Raw genomic sequence first — 22,045 nt, 5'->3', positions numbered from 1 at the left:
TTTTATTATTTATGTATCCATTATGCGTCTCTTCCAGGTGAAAAGTATGAGCTCCACGCAGGGACAGAGTCCACCCCCAGCGTGGTTGTCCATGTGTGTGAGAGCGAAACAGAGGAGGACGAGGCAGTGCGGCCAAAGCAGCAGATTGTCCAGACCAGATGTCCCGATGGACCTCCCAAAGTCTTCAACTAGAGAGGCCTCCCCACCCCAAACACCAGTGCGGCCCCAGACCGCTCCTTAAATCCGCAACACACCTGCCCTCTCTCTCTCGTCTCTGCACTCACAGAGAGAGTCGATGCCCCTCATTTCAGTTCAACTACAAGCAAAAACAAACCAACAAACATTGCTCGAAGACGGTGTTTGTGGGGAGCGTGGCGATGGAATGAGGCGGCTTGAAGGGGATGGATGAGACTCACACACACACTCATCACATTCTGCGGACAGCGTGGGGAGCCGTGGCCGTGCTTGCCTCCACCCCACCAACCCCCCTCGTTTTCAGCAAGAGGGGTAGAAATACCTGTCCCAACACAGGCACCTGTCACATGTCACACACGCAAACACTCAAACAAAAACACACACACTCAGCTCTCATTGCTAGTCCTGTTCAGTAGTTTGCCAGTTAGTTTGCTTATTAGCCAAACCTCTCCCTTCGTGCGACAGTTGTGTGATCAATAACCTTTGGTTGAGGACATGCGATACCTCTAAACAAAGACATTTTCCCTTTTTTTTTTTTAATAAAATGTGTTTTCAGATTATATATATTGTTTTCATCCATTTTCATATCTGCTAGTTTGTCACTTCAACTTGCATCAAAATTGAGTGTGTGATGTTTTCACTCTTGTCTGCATGTATATATTCTATTACAAAAAATACTTACAGAAATACAAATACTAACAAAATATATCAAGAAAAAGGAACCTATTTAACATCACACACAGCACGAAGCTTCATATGTGACTAACAAAGTTGTGGTGATTGATTTTTTTTTCTCTTGCTCGTTTTTGCTTTTTGTCTTTCTTATTTGGAGAGGTGTTGTTTTTTTGCTAAACTACTGGATGTGTATTCTTACTATGTATTTGATACCCCAATATTTTTTGCATGCTGAGTTACTTCTGTAGACGAGGAGCTGAGTTGTTGTTTTTCTTTCAATTGTAGTTCCTGATGACAGGGAAATGGTGTGATGCTTTTGATGCAACTGCTTATCCCCATGCAGAGTTTAAAGTGACGTCTTTATGAGCAAAATAAAAGTGAATGGTTTTTTGTAAGTTTCAGACTTCACCTTGATGGCAAGTTTGCATTTGTCGCTCTGGTTGAGATTTGTTGGATCAGAGACAGTTCACCCCCCTTATTTTTTTCATGGGGTTTGAGATGGTTTTTTTTTCTTCTTCTCTTTGTTGTAATTCACATTTTTAATGTCTTGGTTATCTTGTTTGATCAGATTCACATTCTGTGCATCGGGGTTTCCTCTGAAACCTTATACTTCTTCTCTTGCATGGAGTATTTCTGGTATCTCCAAGCAATTGTGGGGCTTTTGACCGTCTCCTGCTGAGCATTTGAATACTGCGCTGCTTCTTGCTGTAAATAGCTAAGCTGTAGATTTGTGGGAATAGTCCTTGTAGATTTTCTAGTTTACCTGAAAGCATTTTGCTGAGAAAAGGGAAAATTAGGTAGCCTCATGAGATATCAACCAAAGCATTTAGTCACCTCAAAAAGGATTTTTCTTACTGATGTGTATTGTTAATATGAGCAGAATGAAATCATATGTTACCAAAACAAGTGCAGTACTTTTTTATTTTATGGTGACATACTTTTTGCAGTATAATTTATAATGGAAATCCAAGCAAATTTCCACTTAAATAAGCTCCTTTAAGACTTTTCTTTGTAACACACCCTACAATCCCTTATCAGATATGTGTAATTCACCTACTCATTTAATTAAATATTTCAGTGCTTTAGAAGCAATGTCAGCAAATGTTTCTAACAGAGCCTATGGGTGTCAGTGGTGAGTCTAAACCTTATTTTTCATCAGGCAGCATGAAACCTAAAGACTTTTTTTGCTATTCAACGCTATTAGGAAGCAAAAGACAAGTCCATCTGCATGTGAGCACTTTATTGTCAATGTTTTGTTTCCTTCACATAAAATAGTCCCTTGAGACAAAGTAGGAAGCACATTGCATTTCTTCTTTATTTCGTCTTTCTTCTTTCTTTTTGTATTGTTTTTTGCTTTTATCTCAAGCTGAACACCTGGTTAGCCTTTTCACCAGCATATTGCAGTGAGTAAATGACTCCACTTCCTTTTTGCAAGTGTAAACCTTTGAGAATTTCAGGCCTTTTTGGTATATACGAGTACTACTAAAAAGGTGTAGACATGCAGCACAGCTATAGGTTCAAAATGAGGCGGGAAAACACTGCAGAACAAAATCAGTGAATTTGTTTTTGGGTTTGTCCAAGAGAAACATCCATCCGATCTTCTGAGAAAGTTAAACAGTCCTTTGAAACGCATCACGCTGGCAGAGGGCAGTTTTATTGGGACTGCAGTAAAGTTGTTGCAGTTATCTGAGTCGACAGCAAATTAGTGCAACTTCGGAGGTGGATTATGGTAAAGAGGAAGCTGGATGAAAGACACTTGTGAAAGTTTTTGTACTCCCTGTGGTCATGGGTGCATTTTGGTCACAGTTGAAATGAAAATGTATATTCATGTACATATTGTATGCCAAGTGTATTTTTTTATTTTTGTTTTGTTTTGTCTTTTTGCTGAGGCCAGTCCTAGTGTGCAGTTTGCTATGGCTTCTCTTGGCAATGTTGTAATGAAAAAAAAAAAAGAATTTACAAAAATGTGTAATAATCCTGAGGATGTTCAATCAAAACCAAGTGTCACTGTGTTGTGTTCAACATGGACTGTTTGAATGTTTCTTTTATTTCTGGGGAGTGTCTACTAAAAATGTCAAAAATACCGTTTGTCACTGTTGTACTGTTTCTGTTGAAATATGAATATTGCGTCTTGTATTGTAGGAATCCTGAAAACAAAGTAGCAAAACAAGCAATAATTTACAGTTCTATAATACCAGTATGTGTATTTTCATGTTCTGTACTTATTTCTCAGAGATGGTCTCTGTCTCTTACAGTATCCGCTTCTATTTGTGTAGTATAATAGTTATTTGTTTCACATAGAGAAATACATAAAGACTTATTCCTAAAAGGCCATTTTTAGTGTTGTTTATTTTAGAGGTTTTAGGGGCTACTCTTTGGTTGCAGACACAGAGTCTCAAGCAAAAATTCCCATGAAGGCCATAAAACCAGCACTTCCTAGATTTATAACACATTATCTTCACATTTTATGACATTTATCAGAACATAATTCAGTTAAAACTAGCCGCAACCTGTGCCTTTCATGTATTATTAACATATAGGTAGAAAACATTTTTTTTTATTTTTTCCTTTAACTACACTTAAGCCTTTTTGGCATTTCTACAACCTTTTCATTCAACCTGATCATTATACACTTTTTCTATTAGATTAATAAAAAACATAGTAAACTTGTTTAGCAAGTGGCTATATAATTCCCAATCTAGAATGTTAGCTAGTCGGCCAACCTCATTGCTCAAGACTTACCATGTGAAATAAATATGAAATTATTAGATAATGATCTACTATGTTGATTTAATATTCCACTACTTTTTATTTTCATAAAAACCTGCCACATTAAAACAGTCATCCTTGTTTCAACAAGGAAATACATGTGCAACTTTTAAAACTGTCAGTAGATAATGTTTTACTCTTTATTTTTTTCTAGCTCTAGTTTTCACTATTTATGGTAGTGACTCAGTGTTTTACTTCCTATCAGAATAGAGTTTATTTGTGTTTCCCAAATTAAAACTCGATTATATATAAACTTGAATTAATGCCAACTAGTTGCAACAAAATACTGGCATTAAAATTCAAACTTGTTGTATTTACTTTAAAAATTCTGGTTTATTTTAAATATGTGAGCGAAAAATTAAATAAGGGAATTTACTTAAAAAACATGCACCAATACTAAGGAAAGCAATGACTATAATGTGTTGGCTTTAGTAATAATATAGCAAAGTATGAGTTGATATATTCAGTATATAAGTAAATATAAAGTAATTTAACAAACAAAATATCTCTATATACTTATACCTATTACCTATACCTATATATAAAGTAGAATCCAGATTGATATTAGTTTGTATTTATTTTTATTTACAATAATAAAATATACATCCTTATATGACCCCAATTTGCTAGATCAAATATACTTTAAGTCCCGAGTTTTCTGCACAACTGTGCACCAAGCCATGTTCTATGTACAAACCTATCACTAAACCCTTTTAACAAATTAAAGCTTTCTTTGCACCTCCCTGCAGATAGGATTTGGTAACCATGCCCCCCCAAAACATTATGAACAATGAAAACTCAATACAAAATAAAAACCTTGTGACCAAACAAGAGCTCTAAGACTTCGCCAGCCAAAGCTGCTGCTGCTACACAGCTTACATATATATACATATATTATTTTGAAGGGAAACAAACACAGGCACAGTAGCTAGCCTTGTTAATATGTTGTATTTGTGCATATATGGCTTAGATATATGACAGTTGTGACAGAAATGTTTTCTCTTGAAGCAGTGTGATACATTGGACAGACTAGCACAACCCAGCTCTAAATGCATGCATGCATTCTTTTTATTATGTACAATTTACTCAGATGTTTAATTACATATTACCAATATGTCAACTGCTGTCCCAAAGCAGTTGAGAGTCATCAACAGCAAAGATTCATGAATACATCAGGAAGATGGTTCCAAGTGATGAAGCACTTAGTAGATACTTCAGGCAGCAGAAACCAGAGGAGCAAGAGAGGGAAGAGCAGGAACCCTCAGAGACCCCTGCACAGTACAGTACGTTCCACTGGCAAATAGAACAAGTGGCTGATATCAAAAAAATCATAGCAGTGGCTGGACAAAGCTGGACTAAAAGACAGCACAGAGGCACTAATCCAAGCAGCACAAGAACACTCTCACAAGATCAATAGAGGCTGGGGTGTACTATACCAGGCAGGATTCCAGGTGCAGCCTGTGCAAAGAACAGCAGGGTGCAAGATGTTAGCAGGCAGGGCATACATGGAACGCCATAACCCAAAGGCTGGAATAGTGTAACCAAAGAGCCGGCCGGACTACGGGCTGGAAGACCCAAAGTCAAAATGGGACACAACTCCAAAGGCAGTGGAGAATGACAGAGCTAAGATCCTGTGGGACAAAACTGGTAATGGCCAACCAACCCGACATAGTAGTTGTGGACAAACGGAAGAACAAGGCTGTAGAAGCCTGAGAAACACCAAGGGCTGAAAATGGGAGTTAGAAAAGATGTGGAAGGTGAAGGCACAAGTAGTAACTGTAGTAATAGAAAAAATGGTGTCTCAAAATTGGGGACCCCCAAACTGGGGGACTGGCTCCAGCAGAATTCTGGGAACAACATTTGAGATCTCTGTTTTGTAAGAAAGAGTGCATTAGATTTCTCTCTTTCTCTCTGACAGACTGCATTTCATTACGATGTAACAAGAAAATCAACAAAGCCAAAAGAGCAGCGTGGTGTCATGTCAGACTTTACAAGAAACATGTTTTGCTATATGTCAAAGGGGGAGCATCTACAGTATTGCAGATTATTGTTAAATTGCCTTTAATAAATATTTGAGCTCAGAATTTCAACAAGAACATCTGAATAAGTTTTTCTTGAAGCAAGTATGGAGAACATCCAAATTTGTGACAGTGTGTCATTGCTGACATACTAAGGTTCTAGAGAGCAGATGATATTTTACAGGTAGAGAAAACTCGATAGCTGAGAGGTGAGGCATGCTCTGTACTGCCATGAGTACTCTCCATGACACAAAAGTGCTCTTTTTACGTGAGGGGAATGGGGAATTCCTCTTCACAATGAGCCTTACTGTTGAACATGACCATGCTTGTCCACCTAAGGGGAACAGATCAGGTTAACATGGGCCCTCGGGGGTATTGCTGGGGCCACTACCTCCACATTCCATTAAAGGCAGCGTTGCTCTCCAGAATTACACAGCAAGAACATCTCAGTGACTTACGCAGGAATGCCAATTCACTACGATTTACAAGTTAATCTAGTGAATCTTTAGACGTGTTAAAACCATGGTTGAAGGGATGCCATGGTTCTCTGATTGTTTGTACATAACTTCGATGCAAGCTGATATCTCAACACTTAAACTGTTTGGCATGACATTAGTAGGGGCCGATTGCACAAAGACATATTTGGATCTGAGAAGTAGATTTTAAATGTATCTGTTGCACAGAGCTCTTCAATTCTTGACTTAAAGCAAAATTGGTTTCCAATTTGGAATTACATGCCTCCGCCAACCAGTCGGGTTGTAACAAAGAAATTGGCATTAAAATATACATTTTAAGTATGAAATTCTTGGAGAACTTAGCATTGTTTTACATTTTTAAGGACATGTAATGCAGATTTAATCATGACTTTTCATAAACAAACCCGTTTTAGCGCACAGTGGGTTTAACCTACACCGTTTGTATTGGACCAAATTCATTCTAGTTTGAAAAATGTATTCTTCTCTATGAAATTTGACCACCAGCTTTCAGACGTACATAACAGCCTTCCACCAGAACTTAACCCGGGGGCTTGGAGACACCAGCACTGTGCTTGTACGCAGCCTGTAAACAGCACTTTCAGGCCACTGAGTGAAGCAGAACAATGTGTATGTACTCAAATGAAGTTTGGTTACACTTTCTCACAAAGGTACAAAACTAACTTGCTTTATTGTCGTGGGCACCACCTTGCCCCTGGATGTAACATGAGGCTTGATCCTGCACTGTTTGGGGAAATACTATCACAACATACGTGTTACAGGAGCTTATGTGCTAGGAAAAGAGTAGGACAGATAGAAAGATAAGCAAATTTTCCTGGGGACACTTTTCAAACAAACATTGCTGAAAGGTGTGTGCTGTCCTACATTGAAGACATAAGAGGATTTTACATACTATTTCTTGCTACAAACTCTCCCAATACCCTTTGAACAAGTATTCTTCAACTCACATAGTTAATATTTAACCACATACATAAAACGTTCTTGCTAACATGAATGGAATCATAGTAACAATACAAACTCCCACTAAACCTGCATTCACTAACAGGAGGTTATGATTTAACATTTTTATTTTAATGTCAGGCGCATAACCTCAAAAGTACTGGACACGCCCTGGATTTGGACATACAGTATGTGATGGCAAATTTTACATATATTCTCTTTGGCAAAATGCACAGACACACCTTCTCTACTATACGTAAGACATGGGAGAAATTTTGCCAGGCAGCGTTCATGTTTTATTTTTTTTTGGAATATTGGCTGTGGCACGCCTGAAGGTCGGGCGGAGGGACCTGAAAAACCAGCTGCCTGCCTCTCAGCAAGGAGCAGCGAGTGAGCAAGCGTAGAGGAGCCTCCTCCTATTTACTCTCCACCTCTTCTTCCCATAAACACTCCACTTTTTACACAAACCACACACTCAAAAACGCATCTGCATTTCCTTCAGAACTTTTTTATCCTTTTCTTTTTGTCTGTTTACCTTTGGGACTTGAGCAGCACCTGGGACTTCCTCCCTTGGAGCAGCCTTCACACTCATCTACCCCTCATAGCTCCCTGATCTGCTTTGAATCTCAGCCATCTACCAGTGGACTATGCCCCCCCCAGTGAGCTGAGGGAGGGGGCTCTGTACTGCTCAGGCTCCCATCTGATGAATGCTTGAGCTGACACCAAATAGGAGACAGGTAAGTCATAAGGACAATAATTGCTTTTAACTCCTTTCCCTTGGTAGATTTTGTTTCCATTTAAACAACAATCAATACATTATGTGTGCACTTTGACTATATAAGCGTGTGTGTGTGTGTTTGTGAGAGAGAGAGAGAGACAGAGAGAGCATGAGTTCTCACAGACAACATGGCGCGACAGCTGGTGAATCTAAGGTGAAAGAAAATAGCTCACATTCCACAGAGCTCTCGGCTGTAGAAATCAATTGTGTTCAACCAGTGGAACAAAAATGATTCAGATTCACTTGCCTGTGAATCTCTTACTGAGAAGTGACTGTATGATGGAAGAGACACACTTATCATCACATCAGTTTCCACTGCACCGCTCTGATTCAAACTCCACAGTGTTAGTTTGCATGCTGCATCCATTCATTCTGGGTTGTGGCTTGAATTAGGTTTTAATTTAACAACATTTGTAGATTTCCTTTAGCCGGGGGAGTTGTCTTTGACCCCCCCCCAAAAAAGAGAGAGAGGTGACCTGTTCTTCAGGAAGAGGAGTAAAACATACTCCTCATTTAATCAGGCTACAGTTGTTCCTGTAAGGCATAATTACTGTGTTTGCTTAGTAACTGCACCTACACAGCTTAAATAAAAATTACGCTATAATTTGTTTGGATGACTTTAAAATGTCACGGAACCCATGATCAGTTTATTCAGTGTGTTAGTTCAAATGTTTTCATTTCGCTTTATGTAATCATTGCCTTTGATGTTTCTGTTTTGGAATTCTGACAGGGAGGAACAACATGAAAAGACATAGTATAACCACCACAGCAGCATTAAAAGTATAACATACATAAGGGTGCAGAAGTGCAATGAATAAGCCATTACCTCTATCCAGATTTCACAACATAGTAAGACATTTTACCAAATAATTCCTTTGCTCATACTCGGTGATTGCAGCAATATTGAGGCTGCACCTGGTTCACCCAACCCTGCCTGAACAATTAGAATGAAGTGCCTTTTGTGAAAAAAGAAAACTGAAAACAATGATCTAGCCAGTTCAATATGATAATCACAGTATCACTGTATCTTATTTCTTTTGTTATGTTATACTTTATGATCCAACCTAAAAAATTGTTAGTACCAGTAAGTGGGGTCTCAGATTAAATTACATACTGTGCAGCAGTGCACTAGTCTATTTGTTCTCTTCTCATTTAAAAGTAGCAGCTTTCCAGTATATTATATACATATTCAAATTATAATTGGAAAGAATTGGAAATTGTGATGAATAGTGATGTTCATGTTAAAGGTAATGTAGCACACTTAGGCAGGGCAATTAAAAAACACCCAGTTCTCCTTCATTACTTTACTATGACTAATATGATGCTAAGTATTAGTCATTTAGTTTTGGATAAAAGTATGAGTCCAATTATTGGATTATGGTCGGCTTATACAGCACTTTCAAAGCACTTTACAATGTTGCTTGTTAATCACCTGATTGCCATGAAAGGTGCACACCTGACTCACCAGGTCCATGGACCTACAACATGTAGTCAGGGGGGACCATGAGTCGAACCGCTGACCCTGTGGTCTTTGGACAGCTCTTTTACCTTTACCTAATCTACAGATTGTGCTACACATAATTTCATCCCAGCCAATATAGGCAGGTATTTTCCCATTGTAACCTAGTACAGGAAATTAAACAATTTCCATCAATAAATAAACGGATTACACAGATTTACTTGCCTGGCAGATTTTTAATGTACGGGTTTGCTTCTGACTGCAGCAAACTCAGAACAATAGGCTTAGCTGTCAAATTCAAATTTTAAGGCTTTCATCCACGTTTGAATGTTCTGGACTTGCTGCTTAAACAATAGAATGCCTTTACTGTCATTGTGATTATGTGATTTCTGGCTATCTCGCATCATAGGATGAAATACAGTTGTGATATATTGCCTGTTTATGACACTAAAAAGTGCTTGTTTTTAAATTTCTATATGTCACATCACCATGAACAACTGTCAGAGGTGTGGCAAATCTCTTGGTGACTTATAAAGCTTAATAAAAGTCAAACATGTCTAACATGTTGTCATGTTTGACATCATGTTATGGAGCATTTACATCTCACGTGATGCAGATCACCTCACTGTATGTGACCTCACACTGCATGCCTGCTTCTTCAAGTATAGCTTCTGATAGCTCCTGCGAGGTCTCGTTAACCTGCTTTAATTTGTCTGTTCAAATATTGACTCCGACTGTCATTTGATGAACGTCATATTCTGGCTGTGTTGATGAATGTGTACAGTAAAATGAGGAAACTAAATTGTTCCTGTTCTGTGTTGAGAGCCCAATTTCTGAACAGACCAATAAATGATTTGTTTATTGAGAGTAGGAGAAAGTTTACTGAACCTGCAGTTTGTGGAACAACAAACAAACTATTACAAGAAGTGAGAAAGAGGAAACAGACGTCAGAGCAAAACCTTCTGAGTAGTTCAGGGTACAAGTTGTGGCTTTCGCCTAATGGTTAGAGAAGTAGGCTTGAGTATGGTGTAAATTGGTTAATATTCAACACATTTACCTTTAAGTTAACAAAGACGTTGTGCGCACGTCTATTACAGTACAGAAATATAGGAATTGAAACAAATCTGCCTTTTTTGCACAGAGGTTTAATAATACCTTAATTTATGTAAAAACAAATTATCATTAATAACATTAAAAATAATAATTTATCACATTAAGAACTATTTCCTGCAGCTGTTGTCGAAGAAGCCTGTCACTCTTTACTGGCAGTCATCTTTGATTTTGCCAGATAGATTTCTCCTTTGTTAATGTGACAGTAAATTATGTAGGGTATGAGTAGTTTGTGGCAGCTGGGGTGGGCTCTGATATGTATTTAATGTAATTTGACATTTCAGGAAACACGCTATATGACGATAGCTGGTTTCTTTCCAAAATTAAATAGATGCCGCCCTCAACCCGTTTAAAATCAGGGTAGTTTACATTCCACTGAAATATTTTGTGTTTGAAAATGAGTATGAAATGTGATGATTACATTTTTTTCCACATCTTAATTTGTTCATGTTCGTATGTAACAAACAATGTGCAGTATGTGCTATTTAGGGAAGTTGTTTGAACTGTCACAGGGTCATTAAAAGCTTTAGGTTAAGACCTGGCTGCAGGACAGTAACCAGCTCAGGACATTGTTGTGTATATGACATGTGTCAACTATACTTTGTTTGTCAGCTAAGAGCTCCTAAAACATACATGACCACATTAAAACCACATTTAAACCAAACCTGCAATCAGTCAGATGTTTTACCCACTTCTGTTGACACACCCGGTTCTGTAGGAGGCAACACACCCACCCACTGCTGTTGATTACTGACTGAAGCATCTCTGTACATACATTTAATAAGTTTAACAAGTTAGGTTTAGTCAAGGATTCATATTTAGTTTTGCCTTAGGTACAACAACTGTGTACAACTCAATGAGTTTGATTATAATTGTAAAATATTACTAACCTAGTTTTGCCCCAACATCTCCAGGCAGTGAAAACAGATCTGCCTCCTGCAACAATAGAAAGTTTTGCGATCTTCACCTCCTTTTAATAAAAGTTGGTACACATAATCCCTGGAAGAAACATGTTGTGCTGGTCAAGACAGTTTCTGTATGAAAAGAACAGTATTGCCACCTGCGCAGGTAATAACAATGGTTACATTGTAACTGATCATAATAGTTACAGTGCACAAAAACCTGCTGTGAGAAGTTTTGCTTAAACTTAAGATCAATTTAGTTTGAATGATCCAGTCACAGCATTTTACACATTCTCATATTTACCTTTTCAAGAACTCAGTGTAACCACAACTTTATGTAAAAGGCTGCGAACTGTTGTTGCAACATAATGTACTTACACTACTTGCATACTCTCTGTACAGAATAAAGCCCTCACAGCAGACCAGAGATTTCACTAGTGTTGAAGCCGCTCCCACATAACACAGGGGATACTCGAGTATAAGAGCACCCCTGCCCAAAACTACACTGAGGGGTACAGAGTGGTATAGAGCATAAAAAAACATCTGTAACAGAGCTTGCATTACAGTAGATGAGGCACAAGGCAGGATGTTGCAACTGTGGTTTAAACACTGACTTGTTAAACTTTTAAAACAAGAATCATGTGGTATCGATGCTATTCTGCAATAAGAGAATTACCTCCAGCTACACTTAGGAAAATTACATTCTGCTTCTATATTTTTTGGTTTCCAGCTGCAGCAGAAAATATATTATTCACTACATTTCCTTTGACTATGGGTTAATGTGGAAGTCACACCTCCAGCCAATCACAGTAAGGGCTTATGAATTGACAGAATGATAATGGGCAGAGGTCCTAATAATCTGGCCAAATTGTAAAGATCAATTTAGAAAAATCTAAAAAAAAACTTTAAGTAAAAAAAATGTTTGCATGTATGTTTGAAATAAAAAAACAAGCATTGAAAACAGAGTACATAAACCTTTTTTATTATTTTATATTAGTATGATATGCATATCATATGGTATCATATCCATGCCAACATCAACAGCATAACCTATCCGCCACCATGTTACCAAAGCTGTGGTGTTACCAACCATACAGATTGGTTAGAAATTTATCAGAAGCTGTCACCTCTGCAAACAGCAAACATGATGTATGCCACTGATAATCTCAAGGCTTAATTTTATGTCAACACTGACAGAGGTGGTTGTGTAATGTTTGCTGTTGAGCAGGAAGCTGGATAAGATGTACAATACACACAAGTATCGAGTACTGTCTTTGAGTCTGCTGTAAGCCTTTAAATGTAAATTCTCATTGAGGTTTACATCACATCTCAGTAAGAAACTGTCAAAATCATAGTTTGAGGAATGTTTCTCCTCAAACTAGCAGGATAATTTAAATCTGTGGCAGAAAACAATGAGGCTACTCTGTTGGTGGGTGTGTGTGTGCGTGCGTGCGTGCGTGCGTGCGTGCGTGCGTGCGTGTGTGTGTGTGTGAAAGAGCGAGGAGAAAGTGTGTCAGTGAATCTTTCAGTAGCCAGGTGTTTCTCCCACCTTTTCATGTCTTGTAAAATGATCTTTGTCACAGCACCAGCTAATAGTGCCACATGTATTTTGTACAATAGAAATTTAACAGTGGGTTTCAGAATAGCTTCTTCTGCATAGCATTTTGTGTGTGAACCACTTACCAAGACTAATATGGAGCAACTGTCTGCCTGGTATTTATGTTAAAACATATTAATCCTGTGATTCTGACCAACATTAGTGTTTATAAGAGTAGCAGAAGAAATTTGATGTCTGTTAACAGCCTCTCATTAAGTTATACAGTATTGTAGGGGATGTTGAGTGGTAACGTCACAGGGTTTGTGCTGGGTCCTCCATGTGCCAGGGTGAGCACGTTTTTATAGCTGCTACAAAGTATATTTGGTTGAAGCATCTAATCTGATTGTGCCTTTGTGCTTCACGCTCAACATTCACAGTGCAACGTCACTCTGTCTCTTAATCACAACAGTGAACTGTAATAATATCTTATTTTAATACAGTTCTCGTTTTTCTTGCAACTCTACAATAAAATGGTTTGCTCCAAAACAATCTGTCCTTCACAATTGCAAAGACAATTTAACACCATAAGGAAATGCTTACATATATAAACATATAACTGCTTTCATTCACCTAGCTATCCAGTGAGATTGAAAGTCATTAATCATAAAAATATTACTGATTGCATATTTTAGAACTCTGTCCTCAAAAGATATTAAGAAAGCTGTCTGTCTGTATTCTAAGGTGAAAAAATAAGTGCTACAAATTATTATGCTTCAAGGACTCTGACCTCATTATCTAACTATTGTTTTCCATTACATGGAAAGAGGATGAGGAACTCCCTGGATGATGCTCATGTGGTTTTAGTCGGGTAAAAGTGGAAGCTGACATTGACATTTCTAAGGCGCACTAGACATTTGTGGAATAAATCGACATGTAAAGATAATTTACTGTTTCTTATGAAACCTAAAAACTATGCAACTGCAATTGTATTATAGGAGAGGTTCGCATTGTTTTTATGTCTGACTATGCAGTGCGTAATATCCTGACTCAGGGGAAGGTTAAATTATGAGGACAGCCCTGGCCTACAGCTGTGAATAGGTTTTTTTCTGAACACTGTCAGGGATCTTCTAAATGACAGAGGATCTCTGTGTGAGTCAGAACAATCAACACAGTAGATTAGATTACGAGATTAGAGTATTTGTAAAAGAATAGTTTGACATTTTGGGAAATTCTCTTAATATTATTGTGGCAGGATGTTAGAATAGAAGATGCAGTAGCATTTCTTTAGTATCATATTATCATTAACATTTACTAAATTATCAAGCTTTAACATGCTATGTTGTTTAACGGAGCGGAATAAATGCAAATCATTTATGTTGAATATCCAGAAACAAGAACTGTATCACAGCCCAGCAGCACTGTACTGGATCTACATGTTGGGACAGTTGTTGCTCAGGGGGTAGGTAATTTGGACACCAATCGCAGGGTTAGCACTGTTATTGTTATTGATGTCTGTACCAGCATGTGCTTTTAAAATGTGTAAGGTATGAAATTTACTTGCCTTGCATCTCAGCCCTGTTGTATTAAAGTCAGCACTGTTTGGTACATAAAGTTCAGCTGAGGATCCTCATTCCTGTGGTTTTTATCAAACACTTATTCACTGGGGCCAATCCCTCTGTTATGTTACTTATCTAGTGTTCATAGATATTTTTTACAAATCGCATATTGTGTCATCATCCTTCTCTTTCTCCTTCTCTTCACTTTTGTGTAAACTACTAAACTTGCATAAATAAAGTGCTGATTGTTGTGCTTGCAGAGAATTAGCTAAAGTGATTTCTCTTGTGTTTGTGCAGGTTATTGCTGAAGATGCAAGCTTCAACTGTCTCACCTGTGACCAGCACTGCAGTACCTTCAAACACAACCACAACCACAAAGTCCAAAGAACAAATACTCATCCAGAGTAAGGATATGTGTGCGTGCGTGTTTGAACATTGTGCTCATGTTTATGTTTTTACAATTTCTTCTCTTAAGTTGGATATCTCTACACCCTTGTTAATGAGCTGTTTGTGGGGGACACATTTAAATCTTGAGAGTGTGCTTGATTGCAGAAGGTTTAAATAGTAAAAATAGCATCTGCAATCAATCGGACTATAGCGTCATGTGGTCGTATCAAGATGGCTTGTAGAGGAGTGGCACTCATACTAGGAAATATTTGCCATGCTCTGTTTGCCTGTGAGTGTCCCCGTTGCTAAGTTACTAAATGCTTCTTCTTGATGATACAAAATACATTGTACCATCTGAAGCAGAGGGAATATGTAAAATGTAAAATGGTGTAGAAGAGACACCAAATAGTAGAAACCCCCTTTAATGTCTGATCCATCCTCTCGCTTTGTCTCTCAGGTTCTGGGGCTATGATTGCTGTCATCGTCATAGGCATCATCATCATTCTTGCTGTCATACTGCTCATTCTTAAGACATACAACAGGTACGACCACATTCCTGTCAGACTGTTTAATTCATCAGTGCTCAGTTTCATGAGCTGTGAAACAATTGTTCTATTTTTAGCTACTTTAACAATAGATAGAGATCTAAGAGTTGCAATCATTAAGACATTATATTTGCTTTTTAGACCTAAGTAAAACTTTCCACTATATAAGCAAAGCTAAAGGAGAAGTGAGAAGTTTGAAGATGCACCTTCTTATACCTTAAAAAAGAAATTCTGTTTTGAAGCACATCTCTCCTAACCTAGAAATGGTCAGATTATGGCAGAAATGAGGAGGTTTTATTAAGATGTTACTAATAATACTTCAATTTACAATACTCACAAGTAAAAAGTCTTGCTTTTAATTTTTTGTTTGAGTTATCAAAGTAGTTAGTTAGTTTTTCAACAAGATGTGGATATTTAGCGTGCATATAGACCTTCACTTCATTTAAGCAGCATGAGACTTTTATTCAGTTTTGACTAAAATCAAACATCATTTTATTGCTATTCTGTCTTGTTTTTCCTTTTCTTGTCATTTTTGATGGAATTTTTGTATTAATTTTATTATACTTGCAATTTGCAATTGAAGCAGTGGACCTAGTAGTAAAAAGCTGGAGGGACAATCATATTTTTACAAAACTGTTCAGTACACCCAACATAGAAACAACTGCTGAACATTACCTGCCAAGTTGCTCAATGTAAAACAGACAACTAAACAATGTGTGAGTGTATGTGAAATTTGTTTAAACATCATGGTCTCATTGTTTGCTAGACGGACTCATGCATCCAGAATGCTGGGAGGCAGCAATAGCTCCAAACCTCGTCCAAAGGTGTCACAATCCACAGTTCAGACCAGCATGCCGCTGACCACCATAGGAGTCAACTCTGTGTCAGGCAGCATCACAGATTCAACGCCTGCCCCAGGTCCCAGCTTCCAGTTGCCCAGCGAGGAAGGAAACCACACAAATCAGTTCAGCACCACCAGTGGATCCACTGTGGTCGCCATACATGACACTCCATTAATAGAAAACAGGTAGCACCAAGACCGTGACTTAGTCTCACAACAGGCACTGACACACGTAGTGTGTGCTGACTGAATCCTGTGAAAACTCAATCTGTGACATAAGCATTGTCACTGTCAGTATCAACCAGCTGAGCAAGTGCTAGTGACTATACAAAGAGGTCCTGTGTAAGAAAGAACTTTACATATGAACAAAATGGTACTAGTAACAAATACTGGAATGCATGAAGGATGTTGCATGATTGAAAACTGATATTTTCTTGTGAAGATTTTTTTTCAGCAACAGTCAGTGTTCAGATCATAGATTTTATTCGTTTCTTAGTGTTTGTAATTTTAATTTTATTGTGTTTTATCACTACTAATACAATGAAGTAAGTGTAGTAAAAAACTGCAATGACTTGACAATGTTGGTCTTAATTGTGTACATTTCTGTATTACGGCGAACCAGGGTTCATAACTCAGAAAAGTAGAATTAGTATAGACTTTAGAGAAGTCACAAGGAAGCTAACACAGTATGATTGAAAAAATATGTTGGTATTGCAGATTTATTTTGGCTAATAATGCTGTAATCCTTACTAAATCCTCATACTGTCTTTGTCATGTGCCAACACATTCTCTAATTAGTTTTTGTTTAGGAATTCTATAAAATGTTTTTACCCTGTAGATATTTTTTTAAAATCTGAACATCAGTGTAATATGTCAATGTTTGTCCATTTTAATTTGACACTAAAGGACTTTGCACTTTATTTTACATGTTCCCTGGATTTGTATTATTTGTGTTCACTTTGAAATTAAATGAGATTGACATTAAATGTATTATTTATGATTGAGGTTGATATCTCATCTATACTGGGAAGGGAATCATTTACAACAGGGAAGAAAGCCTTCAACGCAAGAGTAAAGAGAAACAAATGTTACTTTAAGGTATTACGCCCCCAGCTGGAAGCTTTGTGTACATTAACTGAAAATTTGCAAAGCTGTATTCAAGAAAACACCATCCACGTATGACACGAAATGTTGTAAAAGGAGACTCTCGTTTTAACATCGGTCGGCACTTGGATTTCTTTTGATGCATTATAATACTTGGGGATTATTTTCACAAATACTAAGACAAAGATATATTTGAAGCTTTCCACTGTGCGAACTTTTAAAAATGTTTAATATCTGAGGAACGCCCTTGAATGCGACTTCGTAGCGACTGTTTCCGATGGTGACCGTAGGTGAGTAGATAACAAGCTAAGGTTTACCCTCAAAAATATTTACTTTGTGGCTTAAAACTACAAATATAAGTGCTTATATTCCCAAATATCCTCTACCTTTTGGGCATTCATAGTACACATAAACACAAGACGTACCTTCGTTGGTTCGTTGGATCCCATGCTAAGGAAGTAAATTGAGCCAAGCTAGCTCAACAGTGGTACTAGTAATATGAAATATGAAACACTTTGCTAACGATACTGTTCTTTTTTCTCCTTTGTATCAAGCCATAACTGGGCTATTTGTAAAGACACAAAGCCCATAATATCAGTAGGAGATTACAAGAAGTGACCGGGTGATTGTGTGTGACTGTGGTATTTTGCAGTCGAGCTGTTAAGCCTCCTTCTGGTGTCAGTACTGTGGGGCTGCACCAACCCTTTCCTGAAAAGAGGCACGGAGGGGATCGAACACGTGAGAAAATCCAGCAGAGTCTCACAGCTGCTGGCTGAGATCAAGTTCGTTTTCTTTAATCTCAAGGTAAATGCTGAGATTATCTTTTTGTTTAGATTTTACAAATGTGCAATTGTTTCTTTCTTTTTGTGGTAATCTGCCTTATTTTGTTGTTTAGTACCTGGTGCCATTCCTTCTGAACCAGAGCGGCTCTCTGGTCTACTACTACACCCTCTCCAGCACAGGTGAGCCATGAACAAGATCCCTGCTCTTCGATGGTGCCTGAAAAATAAGGGGCTCAGTTGTAACACACGGCAGTGGTCCGTTCATTGTACTGGCCTGTAAAGCACATCTGATACTTTTAAGTTATAGCATAGAGTATTTAGAATTATTAACACCTCTTCTTTTCTTTTTTCTTTTTTTTTTTTTGTAGTAGCACAGAATATTTAGAATTATTAACACCTCTTCTTTTTTTTTCTTTTTTTTTTTTTAGTGATGCATTGGACTATCATGAATAAGCTATAACGTTTCAGTTTAGTCAGATAATGGCACTCACCCTTTATTCACGGATGTATTTGCATGAAAGATTTCAATGTTGGCTGCATTGAGATTAAAATATCAGGCATTGACAAAATAAAACCTCGTGCATTAAATATGGATTTAAATGCATAGAATATTAGGGCTTTAGCTGAATTTGCAAATTGCTCTTTGCTATTGCCCAGTTTGAGCTTTTGGAAGGGCTTTTTAGCCTGATAATCGGCTCAAACCCAAATGCACTATAATTGCAGCAACTAGCAAATAATTATCATCATTTGATGATGTGAAACATGCAATTACTTGGTATTTATTTTTTTCTTAAAATAATACAGAATAGCTGCTAATGATTTATTAGATTGGGAGTAGAATTGTAGCTTAATTATTTGCAAATGTACTGGGATTTTTGCGTGTGTACTCAGACTTGTGTGTCTGTGCTGGGATTTGTGTTTCAGTGTTTGTGTGTCTGCACACAACTCTGTAATTGTAAATAATATTTGTGTGTATGTAAAATTATGTGCAAATGTATTCACTCCATAAACTAAATGTAAATGTCTAATTATCGGAGAAAACACTTTGTTTTTAACTGAAAGTGCTGGAAAGCCTCACATTTACTGTGTTTACACGTGGATTTTTGCTGCTGTTCTGCCGTCTGGGAGATTTTTCTGTGTGTACAGAAATGTGTCTGTTTGAGTAAAAATTTTTTGCCCTCAGCTCGGACTGAGGGCTTACTGTGCCTAACAGTCTACGCTCAAGCTCCTGTTAAGATGAATGTAGCTGCTAGGCCAGTTTAACTGCCTGTGTCGGCTAACGTCATCTGCTGTAGCTAACAGTGAGCTCTTCTGTCAGGAACAGAAACACTATAAACACTGTTTGGCTGAGCAGGCAAAAGTCAAGAGCAAAACATCACGGCCAACTCAAAGATGGGTGAAGGTGAATCTCACCTGAGTGACTGTAGCGGCGGCTCTGCGTTCCTCCGTTAGGCACTGGCTTTACTGACCAGCCTCAGAGCTTAAGTCTTCACTGCAGCCTGAGCGCAGACTGCAAGGCACACTGGGAGACGAACTGTACGCAGCCTTTAAGGGTGAGCCTGGGAGCCCGGGCTGAGGGCATATAAAACTACAAACAAATCTCCCAGATGGCAGGACAGCAGCAAAAGCCCACGTGTAAAAAGAGATCAAATTATGAGGCTTTCCAGAACTTTCAGTTAAAAACTAAGTGTTTTCTCAGATTATTAGACATTTAGTTTTTGAGTGAACACATTTGCACATTCATTTACATACACACAAATATTATGTATTATTTACAGATTTGTGTACAGACACACAAACAAACTGAAATAAGAATCCCAGCACAGACACAGTCTTAAGTATGCATGCAGAAATCCCTGTACATATACAAATATTTAAGCTACTATTCTACTCCCATATATTTGTCAAATAATTGTTAAATGACTAATTATTACAGCTCTGAACTGACCCCAAATCACTTATTAGAAATGGCCCTGCATGTTTAAACATGAGCAGCTTTAGTTATAAAGAACTGATATTTTTGTCTTCTAAATATTAGGAAAAGTTTGTTAATTATTAAAGTCTCATATCCATTTAAAAATATTGGTCTTTTTTGGATAAATACTTTTGGTTTCTCTCCGTTAGTCAACCACTCTTCCAAGGCATAAATAGATCAGTTATCATATTTCTAACAGCAATCTGGGTTTTATGTACAAGAAAGATTAGTTTTCATGGACGATCATATTTTACAGGACATGGATGCTTGTGGTTTTTATTTTGTTAAATAAGATATTACTTACAAACAATGCAAATAAATACAATTGGTGAGAGCAGGTCATTTTAAAGTTGAAGATGATTTAGTTACATGTTTCAGATTGTTGGCAAATTATTCTTTAAGGTACTTAGTAGATCCATATTATATATAATCTTTTCCACTTTTTCTTGTCCAGAGTTATCCCTTGCTGTTCCTGTGGCCAACTCACTTACCTTTCTTTGCACCTTGCTCACTGGCAAATTACTGGGTGAAGAGTTAGGAGGGAAACGTAAGTGTCATATGTTAAGTTGTACTGATACATTAGCTTTCTTTTAATGAATGGCAGAGTCTAGAAACTAAGAAACTGCAAACTTTAGGCCAAGAGAAAACAGTTAGAGATTTTAGGAGCATATTATTCGACTAATCCTTGCTCACCATTACATGACTGGCATGCCAATATGAATATTGGACAGTTAATTCCTAAATAATATGAAAAAAATCCTAAATAATCTGTTATGCATTTCTCCTTCTATTCTGTCTTTTAATATAAGCTTTTCCAAATTCTCCCCCTAAAATGTTCTGCAGAGGCTGTTGCAGGGATGTTCCTCACCATGGCTGGCATCACTATGTGTGTTATAAGTTCCACTGGTGATTAAAAATCACTGACAAGCAGAAAATATTCTAGCTTGCACACTAATGGAGGTCAGGAATAAACAAATTCCCCTATAACATGATCCCTTAGCAGCAAAAGAAAGAAGGCCAAAGAGAAGCTGGAGCAGGACTGAAGTGGGTAATTTAGATTCATCTTTAGAGCAAAAGTTCTCGTGGGAGAATTGTGCCTAAATGAACTCAACACGCAGTTCAAAAGACCTGTCCAGAAGTTCTTGCACCAATATGAAAGGAGGCGGGTTCATATAGGGTTCAACCCAGAGCTAGACTAGATTTATGGCACTCACATGGAAATTAGTGCTTGTTCACTTTTACTTTTACAGCCTTCTGCTGCTTTGCCATATGATGCTACAGGACCACCTACAAATGAGACTGACTGACTTGAAATGGACAAATCCAATGTCACCTTCTGCTTTAATAGGAACATTTCATTGCAGCTGGCTTCTGTCCACTGTGGGTATTAACAAATTGCTGTTTAAGTTGAGGCCAAAGCTGTTTTTTTTCCCTCCACTTAATGTATTTATTACTGAGGTAGATCTATCAGACATTCTGTCACTGTGGAACACTGCTCATATTGAACTTAGTTGTGTTATCAGTGAGTCACCTTGAATGATCTGTAAACAAATCTAAACAAATTGTACAGTATTCACAAACAACAAATGTACATAATAATAGACTGTATATTTTTATTGTCCCAATATTCACTGTAATTAACACATTTGAAACACTGTAGAAATTACTTTGTTATTGTTGTATCTTTTCAGCTTGTGATATCGCTGACATTTTAATAAACTGTTGATCTGATTAACACTCATTTTTTCTCATCAGTAATCCAAATATTTGCAGATCAATTAACATTGAGGTTTTAAATGTCCCTAAGTATTTTTTTCTTATATACACATTTTATATGGAATAAATTGCATCATTGAACAGGTACACAATATCTGCATCAGAATTGTTATCCTTGTTGAATGAGCAGCACACAATTACACAAATAATTGCACAGTATAACCCATTCAAATGTTAAACAGCTCATACAGTTCAGTTAGCTG

At 37.6% G+C, this 22,045-nt stretch overlaps 3 protein-coding genes across 4 annotated transcripts in view; all 3 read left to right on the top strand.

Moving 5' to 3' along the window:
* The window catches only part of rcan3 (regulator of calcineurin 3), a 30,942-nt gene extending 27,740 nt beyond the window's left edge, over positions 1–3,202 (top strand). For both annotated transcript variants that reach the window (XM_067479961.1, XM_067479962.1), the window contains one exon: positions 38–3,202. In XM_067479961.1, the coding sequence (XP_067336062.1) occupies positions 38–192 (155 nt within the window). In that variant the 3' untranslated portion in view covers positions 193–3,202. The remainder of the gene's footprint in view (positions 1–37) is intronic.
* Positions 3,203–7,492: 4,290 nt separating this feature from the next.
* ncmap (non-compact myelin associated protein) lies at positions 7,493–17,185 on the top strand. Its single transcript, XM_067480360.1, has 5 exons — positions 7,493–7,827; positions 14,265–14,335; positions 14,730–14,836; positions 15,277–15,361; positions 16,131–17,185. Exons 1-5 carry the CDS (start codon positions 7,798–7,800, stop codon positions 16,393–16,395), a joined length of 558 nt encoding a protein of 185 aa, XP_067336461.1. The 5' UTR covers positions 7,493–7,797; the 3' UTR covers positions 16,396–17,185.
* Positions 17,186–17,348: 163 nt separating this feature from the next.
* tmem234 (transmembrane protein 234) lies at positions 17,349–21,797 on the top strand. Its single transcript, XM_067480361.1, has 5 exons — positions 17,349–17,599; positions 17,962–18,113; positions 18,205–18,271; positions 20,521–20,613; positions 20,910–21,797. Exons 1-5 carry the CDS (start codon positions 17,587–17,589, stop codon positions 20,978–20,980), a joined length of 396 nt encoding a protein of 131 aa, XP_067336462.1. The 5' UTR covers positions 17,349–17,586; the 3' UTR covers positions 20,981–21,797.
* Positions 21,798–22,045: the final 248 nt, after the last annotated feature.

Source organism: Channa argus, chromosome 16 (genome assembly GCF_033026475.1).
Source record: "Channa argus isolate prfri chromosome 16, Channa argus male v1.0, whole genome shotgun sequence".
In the NCBI taxonomy this organism is placed as follows: domain Eukaryota; kingdom Metazoa; phylum Chordata; class Actinopteri; order Anabantiformes; family Channidae; genus Channa; species Channa argus.
This window is presented reverse-complemented; position numbering and strand designations above follow the sequence as displayed.